Here is a 12,743-nt window from a genome sequence, read left to right as displayed (position 1 = left end):
GGATGGACGGACGGACGGACGGACGGACGGACAGACAGACAGACAGACAGACAGACAGACAGACAGACAGACGGACGGACGGACGGACGGACGGACGGACGGACGGATGGATGGATGGATGTTAATTCCCATGAGGCATGGTGGGGACGAGGTAGAAAGCAAGCAGCTTTTCGAAGCTTGACTAGGCCTGGTTCCCAATGGATGGATGCATGGGTGTTAATTTATTTATTCCCATGAGACATGGTGGGGACGAGGTAGAAAGCCGCTTTTCGCATCTTGACTAGACCTGGTCCCCGATGGATGGATAGTTGGACGGACGGACGGACGGACAGATGTTAATTTATTCCCATGAGGCGTGGCGGGGACGAGACAGAAAGCCGCTTTTCGCATCTAGACTAGACCTGATCCCTGATGGATGGATGGATGTTAATTTATTTATTCCCATTAGACATTGCGGGGACGAGGTAAAAAGCCGCATTTCGAAGCTTGACTAGGCCTGGTCCCAGATGGAGGGATGCATGTTTATTTCCATGGTGGGGACGAGATAAAAAGCCGCTTTTCGCAGCTTACTTTTCGACGATGACAAAAATAACACCGAGAGTCGAGTGCACAAATACAAAGTAAAAAAGGGGAATAAATTTACTCATCTATAGATAAAAATGAGCTATCACATGATGGCATAGAAAGCAAATTAATGGCACTTGAGACACATATGATGGAAAAGAAAAAATTAACAAGCATTGTAGATGGTCTGATTACCATCAAATACAGAAAATATAGGTTAATAAGCAGGTAGTCACGATGCAGTCAATCCTGTTTTAAAACTAAATTGAAACGGTGGATAAAGAACACTGAGATAGCAAGGATCCTTAACAACTTAAAACGGTATCTTTAAGGCGTTTCATATTTATCCGGATGATATCAGTAGCGTTAATTAAGTGTTTAACAGGTGAGGAATGGTGTAACGTAGAGTTTGCATTGCATAATTGGTGCGATGAGGATAGAACTTCGTGTTTGCAATGCCACGTGCGGTGACTGCAGTGTTTTATAATAGAGAGTTGTGCTAAACTCGCTAGCTTATTATTGTTTAGTTTGTGTTTTCTTATCAGTTATAAACATAAATTAAAGCTGTACATGTCTTCTACCTGTATTAATGCTAGTTTCAGAAAATGTTCATCAGTATTGCTATCATATGGCGATTATGTTATGACTAATAATTTTGCCTCATAACATAATCGCCATTATACATTATATTTGTTTTTTCGCGGCACTACGAAGGCAACGAAGGGCTGAAACGTGACTATTTCAGCAGACGATAGATGTATTTTCCTCCTAGCACGTAAAAGTTGCCATTGGGCTAGCAAACTATCTATACATGCCACTGTGCGCACGGTGCGTCTCAACACATCGCGCTGCATATATACGCGTGCAAAGCCTATCATTTACATTACTTAGGTTGCATTTCATGTGAAAACGCACTGCGAAGCAGAACAGAGTCGATCACGTTGGTCTGGCGATGGTGCAATATAATCAGCGTAATTTCAGAGCAAATAAATTAGTGTAAGAAGCGATATTAACACAGCGACTGCCGTGAAGCAAGCGAGCAAGAGGAAAAATTTGGAACCGGAAGTAGCTGTAGCAGACGACTTTACCATAATCCGCTGCGATGAATGTGGCAATGCACCTCACCCATTGCTACCGTGGTGCTGCGCATGAGCCTTACGAGAGCTCGGGAAGAGGCAGCTGGGTCTCACGAGCCGCACCGGAGACTGCGTTTGAAACAGCCACCTGCCGGGGCCGTGACGCATGGCTTAACTGCTGCACTACGGCGCCAGTAACGGTATGAGGACTCTTTGCCGTCGATGAATGCGATTTAGAGGGTCGTGACGTGACCACCAATGGACAAATCATTGGGCACCCTGAAGTTTGAAAATCTGAGGATCCCCAGAATTTGGAGGCTGGCCCAGCCCCAAAATCCGAAAGGACATCCAAAATTTTGAAAGTCTGCCCTAGAGACTGGATAAGGATGGATTGCTGGGTTTATTAAGGGGGAATAGTGGGTATGATTAGTGTAATCCCATAGATAATTCAAGGGAAGGTACTCGAACATTCCAGGAGGTGATTTCTCATGCATACCATGTAAGGGACATGTAATCGGTTCCAGCCGGCGTTTTGGCGCGGAAATTGCAAGAACATTAGACAATAATTGTAGACACCAAGGCGTGCAACGTTGGGCCGACTTTATGCCGAGATTGTCTTGATAGGGAATAGCGCAGTGTCTTTCGGGCTTAGTGTACTCATGTGATGTGGTATAAGTCGGCAGAATGGGCAGCACTGCAACCTCTTCCGTACCACCACACACATAGTGGCAGTTACGTACTATGCAGCTCGCATGAAGGGGATGGTACACCTGATCTAGGGAGGGGAGGGGTCCTCTTCAAGGACTTGAGTCACTGTATCAGTACTTCATGTGGTACGCCGTAATACGTCCTTGCAACCTTCATAAAGCAGCATCTCCACAAGACTCCATTCTGGTGACCTGGATACACTGGCTGAGGACAAACACATTACCCTCCAGCCTTCGGTCTCGACGAAAGCCGTTTAGAAGATCGGTCAGATGACTGTTATGCTCCGCCCAGGCACTCATCCAGGCTTTTAATACCCGCGTGAAGACTCTGCACCGTATGCTAATTGTTTCCGTCAGTGGATGGTGTAGTCCTGAATAAGGCCGCTGTCCCCACCGCTCTTCGGCATGAGTCAGAATGTTGCTGAAAATACCTGCCAGTTATTTCCTTGGCTGGCCTTCTAGACACTTTATGAGACCAGCAGAGGTGCCACCAGCCCGCTGGCTGAGCGCGCTAAGGGCTCCAGTGGCGCTACGTATCGCTGCACGTTACACAGTCAACTCGTTGGGGCATCTTCACACCAAGTTGTCAGTTGACAAGACGCCAGTTTGTTGCCGCATGTGGCTAGTCGGCACACGGTGGAGATCGCCCGTCTTGCTCGTTGACTCATCTCTGATGGGCGACTCCGTTGTTACGCCGTCCATAGACACTACGTGCGACCAAAATTTAGCCACTGATCCTTTACCCGCGGAGCGCCTGCCGATTCGCCTCGGCAATATTCTGTTGCGTGGTGGCTTGCAATTCGTGCTGGCGCTCTGTGTACACGCTCGAGGCTGCCAGTGGTGAGCGCCTTCACAGCTTATCGGTGGTGGCGATTAGCCAGACTTGGAGCCTTGAAGGCAGCTTTCACGTCATTGCCCTACTGCCCCTTTCTGGAACGTCCTCCCCTTGAGCGGGCCTGGATGTCGTGCCGTGCAATTACATTAGGTTGTGAAATGTATTGGTCGCATTTCTTGGCCTCTACGCAAGGCTTGCTCAAACTCAACAACGACATCAAACACCTTAATGGGACTGTCTCGCCAGCTCTCCGTGGGTAGCGTTTTCGCGATGACGGTCACATTTCAACAACAAAAAGTAAAATTTTTTGAGGGTAGCAGCGCAACAGACGGTAGCAGCGGGTAGCAGTGCTCTGAGGGGGTGGTGTACAAGACTCCTCTCTGCTGCGGGCAAATACACATTGCCCATACAGGGCAGTGCATAAATACACGTCTGAAAGAACATCAGGATTCATTAGATTCAACCAAGTCTACTAATTTGGCTGACCGTTGCAGAGATTGCAAACCTTGTCCCCGTTTACATCATACTGCCATTCTATTTAAACACCCTGTCCGATTAACAAGGGATATCAGCGAAGCTTAGCCCATGAAGGAAAAACCAAGATTGTGTGTCAACAAGCCGTCTGTCATTACGATAGGGAAGTCCCTTGACCCTACGTAGCAACACGTGCGTTTTGTTTTGTTCTATGATCGTTTTCCCGTGCTTTCTTTATGTTCGCCTTGTTTCCTTTCAGTAAATCTCAGTGTGAGTCAGCGCTCGTCCCGTGTTTTCTTCGTCATCGTATTTTGCGCTGCTACCCTCAAGAATGTATTGCCAACTCGCCTGTTTAGCAATTGTATTGAAAAGTAAAAAAAAACTACTAAGCGTAGCTCAAAGAAAGTGCGCACACTTAGCTGAATATTCACGCTCCACAAATGCGCCAAATACGTATGCGCTTTTTTCAGTTGGATGGAAGCTACTGAGCCGCGTTGTTTTAGAGCACTGGTTCCCAACGAACATCTACTCGAGCCAAAACATGCTTTCAACGTTCCGAGGTTAACATTCATTTGAAATGCTGCAGAAGCAGCTCTCTTTTTAATGCAGCAGTTTTCCCGCCTTAATAAGTAGTCGCAGCCATCAATCGCCCTTCTGCCAGCTGCACAGTGCGCTCGGCGCCTCTCGCCGCTTATGGTGCTTTGCGTGCCACCGCGTTCAGCTCACTCGCTGTTCCGTGCTGGGCAGCGCGCTCTGTGTTCCCCGCTGCTTTCACTCTTTGATGTGCCTATAGCACTGCCCAGATCATTTCGTGCTTGAAAACGATCAGAGTGTGTTTGACTGAAGTGTTCTTCGCGTAGCTGCCAGTATAGAGTAGACGTCCATTCGAGCCTTACCCTACAAGCGCATAGGAATTGTGCAGAAGGCGGCTTTAGGAGGATGACGGCGCCGGGTTAGGGAAACGGTGGCAGAAATATAACAACTTCGCTAGTTTCCCATATCGCAGGGTTTAATTTGATCAGAGTTGAGCCACGAGACAGGGGTGGAGAACACCTCGCGTCGGCGAGGGTTCACAGCCATAAACTTTTGGCAGCTCTACAGCTAGTATCGGATACAACTCAAGAAAAAGTTGGCCGTGGTTTAGCTCTGGCTAAACCTGTAGTGACGCAATAGCTACAGCTGGCCGAGTGGAACTCGCTCAGTCAAATTGCAAAGTCACTCTTTCGCCGCTCCGTTTCGCTGGGCGTTCCTTCTTAATCTTCGTCCCTGGACGTGGATTCACTCTCTCTCCCCGTCCCACTCCTCCCCCACTAGGTTTCCACCGGGCGCCGCGCCGCCGGCAGCTGCTCCGCATCACGTGACCAGCCATGGCGCAGCCACTTTGAAGGCTCGAAATGCTAGCGTAATGTAGGTGCGCGGCGCGCTCCCCAGCTGCGTGCTCTGGCGTCACTCCGCCCATGCGCACAGCTGGCGAAGCAGTGGTGCCACGGCCCAGCGCGCAGCCACGCTGACCTCGCGAACAGCTGCCGTAGTGTAGCTATCGCTACAAAAGCGGATTATTTTCCCTGTCAAAAGAGCCCCTTCCAACTAATGGCGGCGGCCGATTCTGATGAGCCCGCTAGCGTGAGTAGCAGGAAAACGAATGGATGGGAATATTTCCTTTCATCTGCCACTTCCTGCATGGCCACGTTATCAGGTTCATGAGGATTGGCCGACGCCATTAGCTTGAAGCTGATTTTTTGTCCTGGAAAAGCCACTTTTTTCTTGACTTGTATCCGACTATAGTTGAATAGTGTTCGTAAAGAAATTAGGCACAGCGAAAAGAAATTTGGCCGCTTTAAGCATGGCTTGAATCTAGTTCTACAAGCGAAAGCAAATTCTTCCTGGCTGGTTGTATCGGCAGTGTGATCAGACTGGGCCTGGCGCCAGTGGCGAAGAGCTGACGCGCTCGGACCGGCGCGCCCTTGATCCATGGCACGACTGAGCAACCAGCGTCGGCGAAGTAGCTGTTAAATTCTCGCTAATCACGTGGTACCGATGGTGACTAGTTTGCATAAACCACGCAAATCAAAGAAGCACCACGACATTCATCGCTATACGCAGTGTCAAGAAAATCGCATTTAGTGTGGTGTATCAAAATGTATGGCGTGCTAATGCACTTCTGGCCAGTCTTTCAGAAGAATATGCTTCAGTTACTTTGGGCAGTAAAAATATCTTTCGATATTTTTATCAATTTGGGGTTTTGTACCTGTGGATAGCATTTTTCTTAAACCCTTTGAAGTGATCAGCAAGTGGCCTTCCTAACTTGTTTCTCACGTATAATCTGTTTCCCCCCGTTCTCATTGAAACATCGTCGTGTGTGTTCAGTGAAGACCTCAACTGATTGGAATATTGCAAGCTACGTTACCTTGCTTTAAGTAAACGGCGTCTCAAGTTTTTTCGTGCAATCGTTTGGCTTTTGTTCTTTCAGAGTGCATACGTTTGAGAGCTTAAATGTAGTTGTGTCCTTCAGCACCGACCAACCTTCAACCGGGTGTGTTGTAGCGCACGACCAAGTTGGTCCTTTCGTGAATCCACTTTGTGACGATCCATTTGCAGCCCGAGAGTACGGGGCATCCCACGTGATCCGTGAGGTCGTCCGCCTTCCTCTTCTGGTGCCAGAAAGAAAAGTGCTCGGGGGCTTCGCTTCCCTCGTACGGTTCAAAGTTGTACCAGAAGAGGGCGTCACCTGCTTGCGGCTTGATTGCTATACCTAAGGTGACAAAGGCGGTGGCGCCACCTGCCGCCACGTCGGTAAGGTACATGAGCATGGTCGCCAGCCGGTTGCCGTCTGCGGTGTCTACGTCGTCAGCAACTTTGTCAAACTGGTGCGCGTCCTGGTGCGGCGTGTAGTGTCCGCCGAGGCCGTAGTTGGCCACCTGGTAGGCCTCGGCCGACTCCAGCGACAGCTTCGTCGCCGTGGCTATGCGTCGACTCAGGCGCTGGAGCAGGGGGTGTTTGTGGTCCCAAAGCCACGACACCTGGTTAGGAGGAAGATTTTCACCAGGTTAGCCGTAATGCGTGTGCTCAATCAACGGCAACACCCGCGGACAGCTTGTTTCTGAGTCGGCACCAAGGTGTCCATGTCACTACAAGTAACGCAAGGAACCTCCTATAGAGGGTGCAGCTGTTCCCTCGAGAGGTGCAAAAGAGTCAATGTCAAGAAGATGCATTCTGCAAGTTCGGCGAATAGTTTTCACAGCAGTTGTTTCGCTGCGAGCTCTAGCAGTATATAGATGAAATGCGGCTGGATGCTTCTCTGGCTGCTGTACAGAAAATGTCAGCGCTTGAACACGCCTGTCTTTTGTACTATGTGATAACAAGCTGAAAACCAGTTGTCGAGGCTGAGGTGTAGCTGCACGAAAATCTCTGTCCGAATTTCTGGGCGCGTGATAAAATAATCGTGCTATATCTCTTCGCTTTAGCCGCATTCTATGTCGTGACACTGCGTGTTGCTTAATAACCAACACTATCTGCTCTGGCAAGCAAAATACAGATGTATACAGCTGGGAGCTAGAGATGCTTTGTAAGGGCGAGAATAAACTTCTCGTTTCGTTCGTGAAGTAATGAGCACACAAAATAATTCTGCTTGTGACCGGAGAAATGCAGCTTACTCATAGCCAGATGCAACTCAAAGAAGTGGAGGGCCTCCAGGCAATGAATTCTGCCGATTTCCATGAAGTGTTCTTGACACAGTACTTGCCACTCATCCGGACCTTGTTCACTCACTTTCTCTTCTTCCTGGCTTGGGCAATCATTCCATTATTCATTTTAATATACCAAACTTATCACCTCGCAAGGAAGTAACTACGAAATTTATTAGGGACTGTCGGTGAAGCCGACTATGCTTCTTTTACGCAGAGCTAGCGCATTTTCCAAGCGAATTCTTTTCGACGTTTCCTGAGCGACCAGTGCAGGAAAATTGGCTCGCCCTAAAATCGAAAACAATCGAGCTTACTAACCAATTTTTCCCCTAAGCCGCCGCAGTGGCTGAGTGGTTATGGCGCTTGGCTGCTGGACCGAAAGACGCGGGTTCAATCCCGGCCGCGGCGGTCGAATTTCGATGGAGGCGAAATTCTAGAGGCCCTTGTGCTGTGCGATGTCAGTGCACGTTAAAGAACCCCAGGTGGTCGAAATCTCCGGAGTCCTTCACTATGGCTTCCCTCATAGCCTGAGTCAGTTTGGGACGTTAAACCCCGATAAACCAAACCAAACCAATTTTTCCCCTGCGCACACTAAAAAAACAGTTTCAATGCATCTTGGTTTACACCATCACTAAAACGTGTACTGAACAAAGAAAAATTCTTCCGAAGAGCCAAGTGATCTATGCGCAAAGAAAGGTGGGAGGCTTATCATCTCGCGGCAACATAATATGCTTACGCACTTCCCATTGCAAAGCATGCATTTTTCGAACAAACGCTGCTGTCGAGGCTTTCTTCAAACGCGAAAAAATTTTGGAATGTTGTTCACGACAATGACTGGAAGCAGATAGAGTTACTCGCTTCTGGCAAAACTGTTGTCCCTAAGGAAAGTTATACTTTGTTAAACGAGACATTTGCATCGTCCTTTTTGAAAAATGTTTCCCCCACCCTTCTTATCGTGTCCCGGTTCGATTAACCATCTATGGATCCTGTTATCATAGATTGGACTGGAAATGCAAATTAATGCATGGCCTTAAGATCTCTTCCTCACCGCGCGATGATGGAATAAACCCAAAGTTTTTCACAAACACTGCAGAATATTCATCGACTGTTATCCAAACTTTTTTTTTGCAGTCCTTGGACTATGGCGAACTTCCGGACGACTGGAAAGCGGGAAAGGTAACAGTTGGTTTCAGATCGGGTGACGCTCATTCCCCTACCAGTTATAAACTGATTTCATTAACAAGAATTCCTTGCAAACTACTAGAGGACGTTATTTTTACACATATGTCAACTTTTCTTGAAGTCAACTTCTTTTCCAGCGTCCGACAACACGGTTTCCGAAAGCACTATTCATGTGAAACTCAACTCTTAACCTTCACGAATGACTTGTTTTCAGCCCTTGATTCTTCATTCATTATCGAATGCATTTTCATTGATTTTGCCAAGGCGTTTGACACTGCTTGCTACTGAGTACTACTTTTGAATTTAAGTGAGCTTAACCATGACTGGAATGTTTTAAACTGGATTGAATGCTTCTTGTCTAACCGCACACCATTTGTAACCGCAAACGGCCATAGCGCTCATCCTTGCGGTGTAGCCGCTGGTGTTCCGCAGAGATCGGTGCTAGGCCCGTTGCTCTTTACATTAACAGTTTACCTACTAGCATATCTTCTTCCACAAAACTTTTTTCTGATGACTGCGTTATCTACCGTCAGATCACAAGCCCCGCAGACCGCCGTACCTTGAAGTCCGACCTTAATCAGTGACGCTTGGCTAATAAGCTAAACAGCACAAAATGCAAACTCATGAGAATTTCCCGTCATGCTTCTAATGAGCTTTTTGTAATTATTTGCTTAGTGATTCTGCATTAACCCAGGTTTCCTCTTACAAATACCTTGGTGTGCATATTTGTAGGAACCTTTCTTGCCAAAATCATGTCGACTACAAAACAAGCAACGCTAACCGCACAATCTGTTGCTTACAGCACGACTTTTGTATGGCGCCCACTAACATGAATCTTCTACTCTATAAAACTCTAGTCAGATCAAAACACGAATACGCATCATCAGTATGGGACCCTCACCTTAACTCGTTCGTTTCATTTCTTCTATCATCGAACTGCAAGTGTAACTGAAATGAAGTGAAATCTATATATGCGTGGTCTTTCAATTTGTCCTACAATTGCGCGTATATGACTTTTTCACAAAATCTACCATTGTAACCCGCATCTCAGAGATTCGCTAGCTGTGCTGCCAGCTTATATCTCGTTACGCAGCGAACACCAGTACAAGGTAGACGTGCCCAGCAGTCGCACAAACTTGCATTTCACATCTTTCATGCCCACGACATCTGATGGTGCCGCCTTCCCTCTTCCATCGCCTCCATTACAGACGCCTACATGTTTAAACATGCCGTTAGCGATTATATAACGCGGTGATACCGTACTATTTCCGTTCGTGTTATTGTTTTTTATTACCCACGCCTCTTTGTAATGCTCAGACTGGGGAGCGCTAGATTCTAGACAAGGAAACAACACCACATTGGAACATAACGAGACACGAGCGCAAGTGTCTCGTGGTGTTGAAATGTAGTGTTGTTTCCTTGTCTAGAATCTAGCACTCCCCAGTCTCAGTGTGCGCGACCAACTAACCCTCTACAAAGCTTTACTCTCTGTAATGCTTTGGCACTGAGAGTAAATAAATAAAAATAAATATATAGATAATACGTAGGGGTGCTAATAAGTCTTGAACTTCACTCTAGTCCACATGCCTTATAACAAATCTGAATATTTTTTAGAAAGGATATCATTGACAGATAATCTCTCAGATAATTAACATAATCTGACAGATAGTTAATAATAATAATAATTTATCAGATAATTAACATCAAGAAAACCGAAGTATGTTCAACAGTCTCGCAAAGGAACAGTGGTTCACATTGACAGCGAGGTGATAGATGTGGTAAGGGAATACGTCTGCTTAGAGCAGGTAGTGACAGCTGATCCGGATCAAGAGACGGAAATAACTAGAAGAAAAAGAATGGGGCAGGGTGCATATGGCGGATTCTCACAGATCGTGAATGGCAGTTTACAAATGTCCCCCAAGAGAAAAGTATACAACAGCTGTACGGTGCTCACCTATTGGGCAGATACGCGGAGGCTGGGAAAAAGGGTTAAGCTTAAACAACGCATCGAGGTATGAAAATGAATATGGTAGGTGTAACGTTAAGAGACCGGAAGTAGGCAGAGTGGGTGAGGGAACAAACGCGGGTTAATGACATCCTAGTCGAGATCAAGCGGAAGAAATGGGCTTTAGCAAAGCATGTAATGCGAAGGCCAGATGCCTGCTGGCCCTTAAGGATAACGGAGTGGATTACAAGAGACGACAAGAGTACCAGGGGCGGTAGAAAGTTAAGTTGGCGGATGAGATTAGGAAGTCAGTTGGGATACGGTGGCCGCAGCTAGACAAGGACAGGGTTAATTGGAGAGACTTGAGAGAGAGGCCTTTGCCCTGCAGTGGGGTGTCAGGCTGATGATGATGACGGTTTCATCTATGCTCCTAACCTCACAAAGCGCTATCAACATCGCATATAATAACCTCTGGTTCGCCACACAAGACAGCAAACCTAGCCTAACTGGATGAGATGCTGGTTGAATTCCCAAAGGCTGCATTTCCGAATCCAGAGATTTTTAGCATTATCCGTTGCGTCACAAGTATGACCACCACCCTGCTAATGAGCCGTGGGAGATGAGGACCGAAGGTAAATTGGAGTAATCATATAGCAGGTGGTGGGCAAGTACCGCACCAGTGTGGCGAAGTCCTGTTATGGTGATAGGGTGTGCTGTCAGCAATGGTCGCGGGGATCAAGGCGCACCCCCCCCCCCCCCCCACGTCTTGTTTAATTTCAAAAACACAAATGATTTTTTTTTCCGGAGAACTGAGGCGGCACAGCGATTTGCACCACGGTTCCTTTGCGCGAAAGGTGATTGCCTTAATTCTGTGCCATGGATAATTAGTAATTGCTGCTTAATTGAAATATAATCTACCTTAGTGGCTTTCCCAGCACACTGTTCCAGGACCCAAGATTAACGAATTAGCACATCGGAGTTTGCTCCGACGCTGAACCCTACCCCAAAAGATGCTCCAGCTCTCACCTTGCCAATTCGTTTCCAACTAGGAACACCAGCAACGTTGTTGTGTGCGTAGATTCCGGCCCTTTTGAATCCCTTCTGCGCTGCGGCTCGGATGTAATCCAATTCCGCTGAGGTGAGAAAGCCGGGGAAGACTACAATCCGTGGTTTTAACGACAACACTTCAATCTTGTGTGGTCGCAGGATCAGACGAGGGTCCCCATAGTTCGTAGACATTGTGCAGAACAATTCGCTACTAGATGGCCGCAAATATCCCTGCTCAACGCAAACTGACTTGTATTCATGAACGTCCGACTGCGGCGGTGCAGGGTAGTGAAGCGGCCGATGGGACCTTCTCGACCGTCGTAGCAGCGGCCACCGCTTGTCGTTGTCCTGCAGCCAGCGAAGGCCCAACTGCAGTTTGCGCGATCTGCCGCTGTCGTGAATAGAAGCGATCTGAAACGCTGCACGGGACCAGGCTGACGTGTTGCCAAACTGCCCCACCGTGAAGCAACCCCTGGCCACTTCCTTGTAGTCTTCGGGCGAAGCGGTCGGCAGCAGATGAGACTTCATGGCTGCCATCCTTCCCGCCGGAATGTCATAGAGTCTCTGCAACTTACAGATTCCGACGGCGGCTCCAGTGACGTCGCCTTCTGTGGGCCACCACCAAAGCGATGACGACGACTTGAGAGCCGAGCGAAGGCTGCTTAAGTTGGGACGCCCTTTCCAGAATGGCGAGTAAGCGTAGACGGTTCCAAGGCGGCTGACAGAAAGGAATGTTCCCAAGGCACTATGCGCTGCCCTCCGCTGTACGGCAGCCCGAATTCTTTCATGGAGACCCATGGCTCTGTCCAGGCGACGCTCTTGGAGGAGGACAAAGAGCTGGCAGTCTTCAAAGGCGATGCCTTCAGTGCTGATGGCTTCTTGCATATCGAGCGTGGACGTGAACAGATCCGAGTAACAGGATGCCAGCTGAAATACGGTTGTAACAAATATCTGATTCCGCAAAAGAGATGACATTGTTCCATTGACTAGACGTCTTCTTCATCTCCTCTTCTGTCGGGCGTGATTTCGTGTTTCTTATTGATCGTTGCGTCGACAGGGAAGAAACCGAAATCGGATTTTTCTCTTCTTCAGTAAAAAAAAAATGCATTGACCTAATTTTAATGGCGCAAAGCAGGCTTGCCGAAAAAGCGCCACTGTATGAGGCGGGATAAAAAACCTATGTTATCAACATTTTTACCTGAGCGAAACCGAGCACTGGTCCAAGAGAAA

General features: G+C 47.8%; 1 protein-coding gene across 1 annotated transcript; it reads right to left on the bottom strand.

Moving 5' to 3' along the window:
• Positions 1–5,873: 5,873 nt before the first annotated feature.
• On the bottom strand, positions 5,874–12,105 carry LOC144100444 (prolyl 4-hydroxylase subunit alpha-2-like). The gene is made up of 2 exons (XM_077633400.1): positions 11,493–12,105; positions 5,874–6,676 (listed from the first exon to the last, which is right to left on the bottom strand). The coding sequence occupies exons 1-2, from the start codon at positions 12,048–12,050 to the stop codon at positions 6,182–6,184; spliced, it is 1,053 nt and encodes a 350-aa protein (XP_077489526.1). The 5' UTR covers positions 12,051–12,105; the 3' UTR covers positions 5,874–6,181.
• Between the last annotated feature and the right edge of the window lie 638 nt (positions 12,106–12,743).

This window comes from Amblyomma americanum, chromosome 8 (assembly GCF_052857255.1).
Source record: "Amblyomma americanum isolate KBUSLIRL-KWMA chromosome 8, ASM5285725v1, whole genome shotgun sequence".
Taxonomy (NCBI): domain Eukaryota; kingdom Metazoa; phylum Arthropoda; class Arachnida; order Ixodida; family Ixodidae; genus Amblyomma; species Amblyomma americanum.
The sequence above is the reverse complement of the archived record's forward strand: the minus strand, read 5'-3'. Positions and strand labels throughout refer to the sequence as shown.

What these genes read in the sequence shown, in the direction of transcription:
- LOC144100444 (XM_077633400.1), bottom strand. Translation starts at nt 12,050, where the DNA reads ATGGCAGCCATGAAGTCTCATCTGCTGCCGACCGCTTCGCCCGAAGAC. An exon ending in GTTGGAAACGAATTGGCAAG is followed by an intron (nt 6,677 to 11,492) that starts GTGAGAGCTGGA and finishes CCTCCTAACCAG; the next exon opens with GTGTCGTGGCTTTGGGACCA.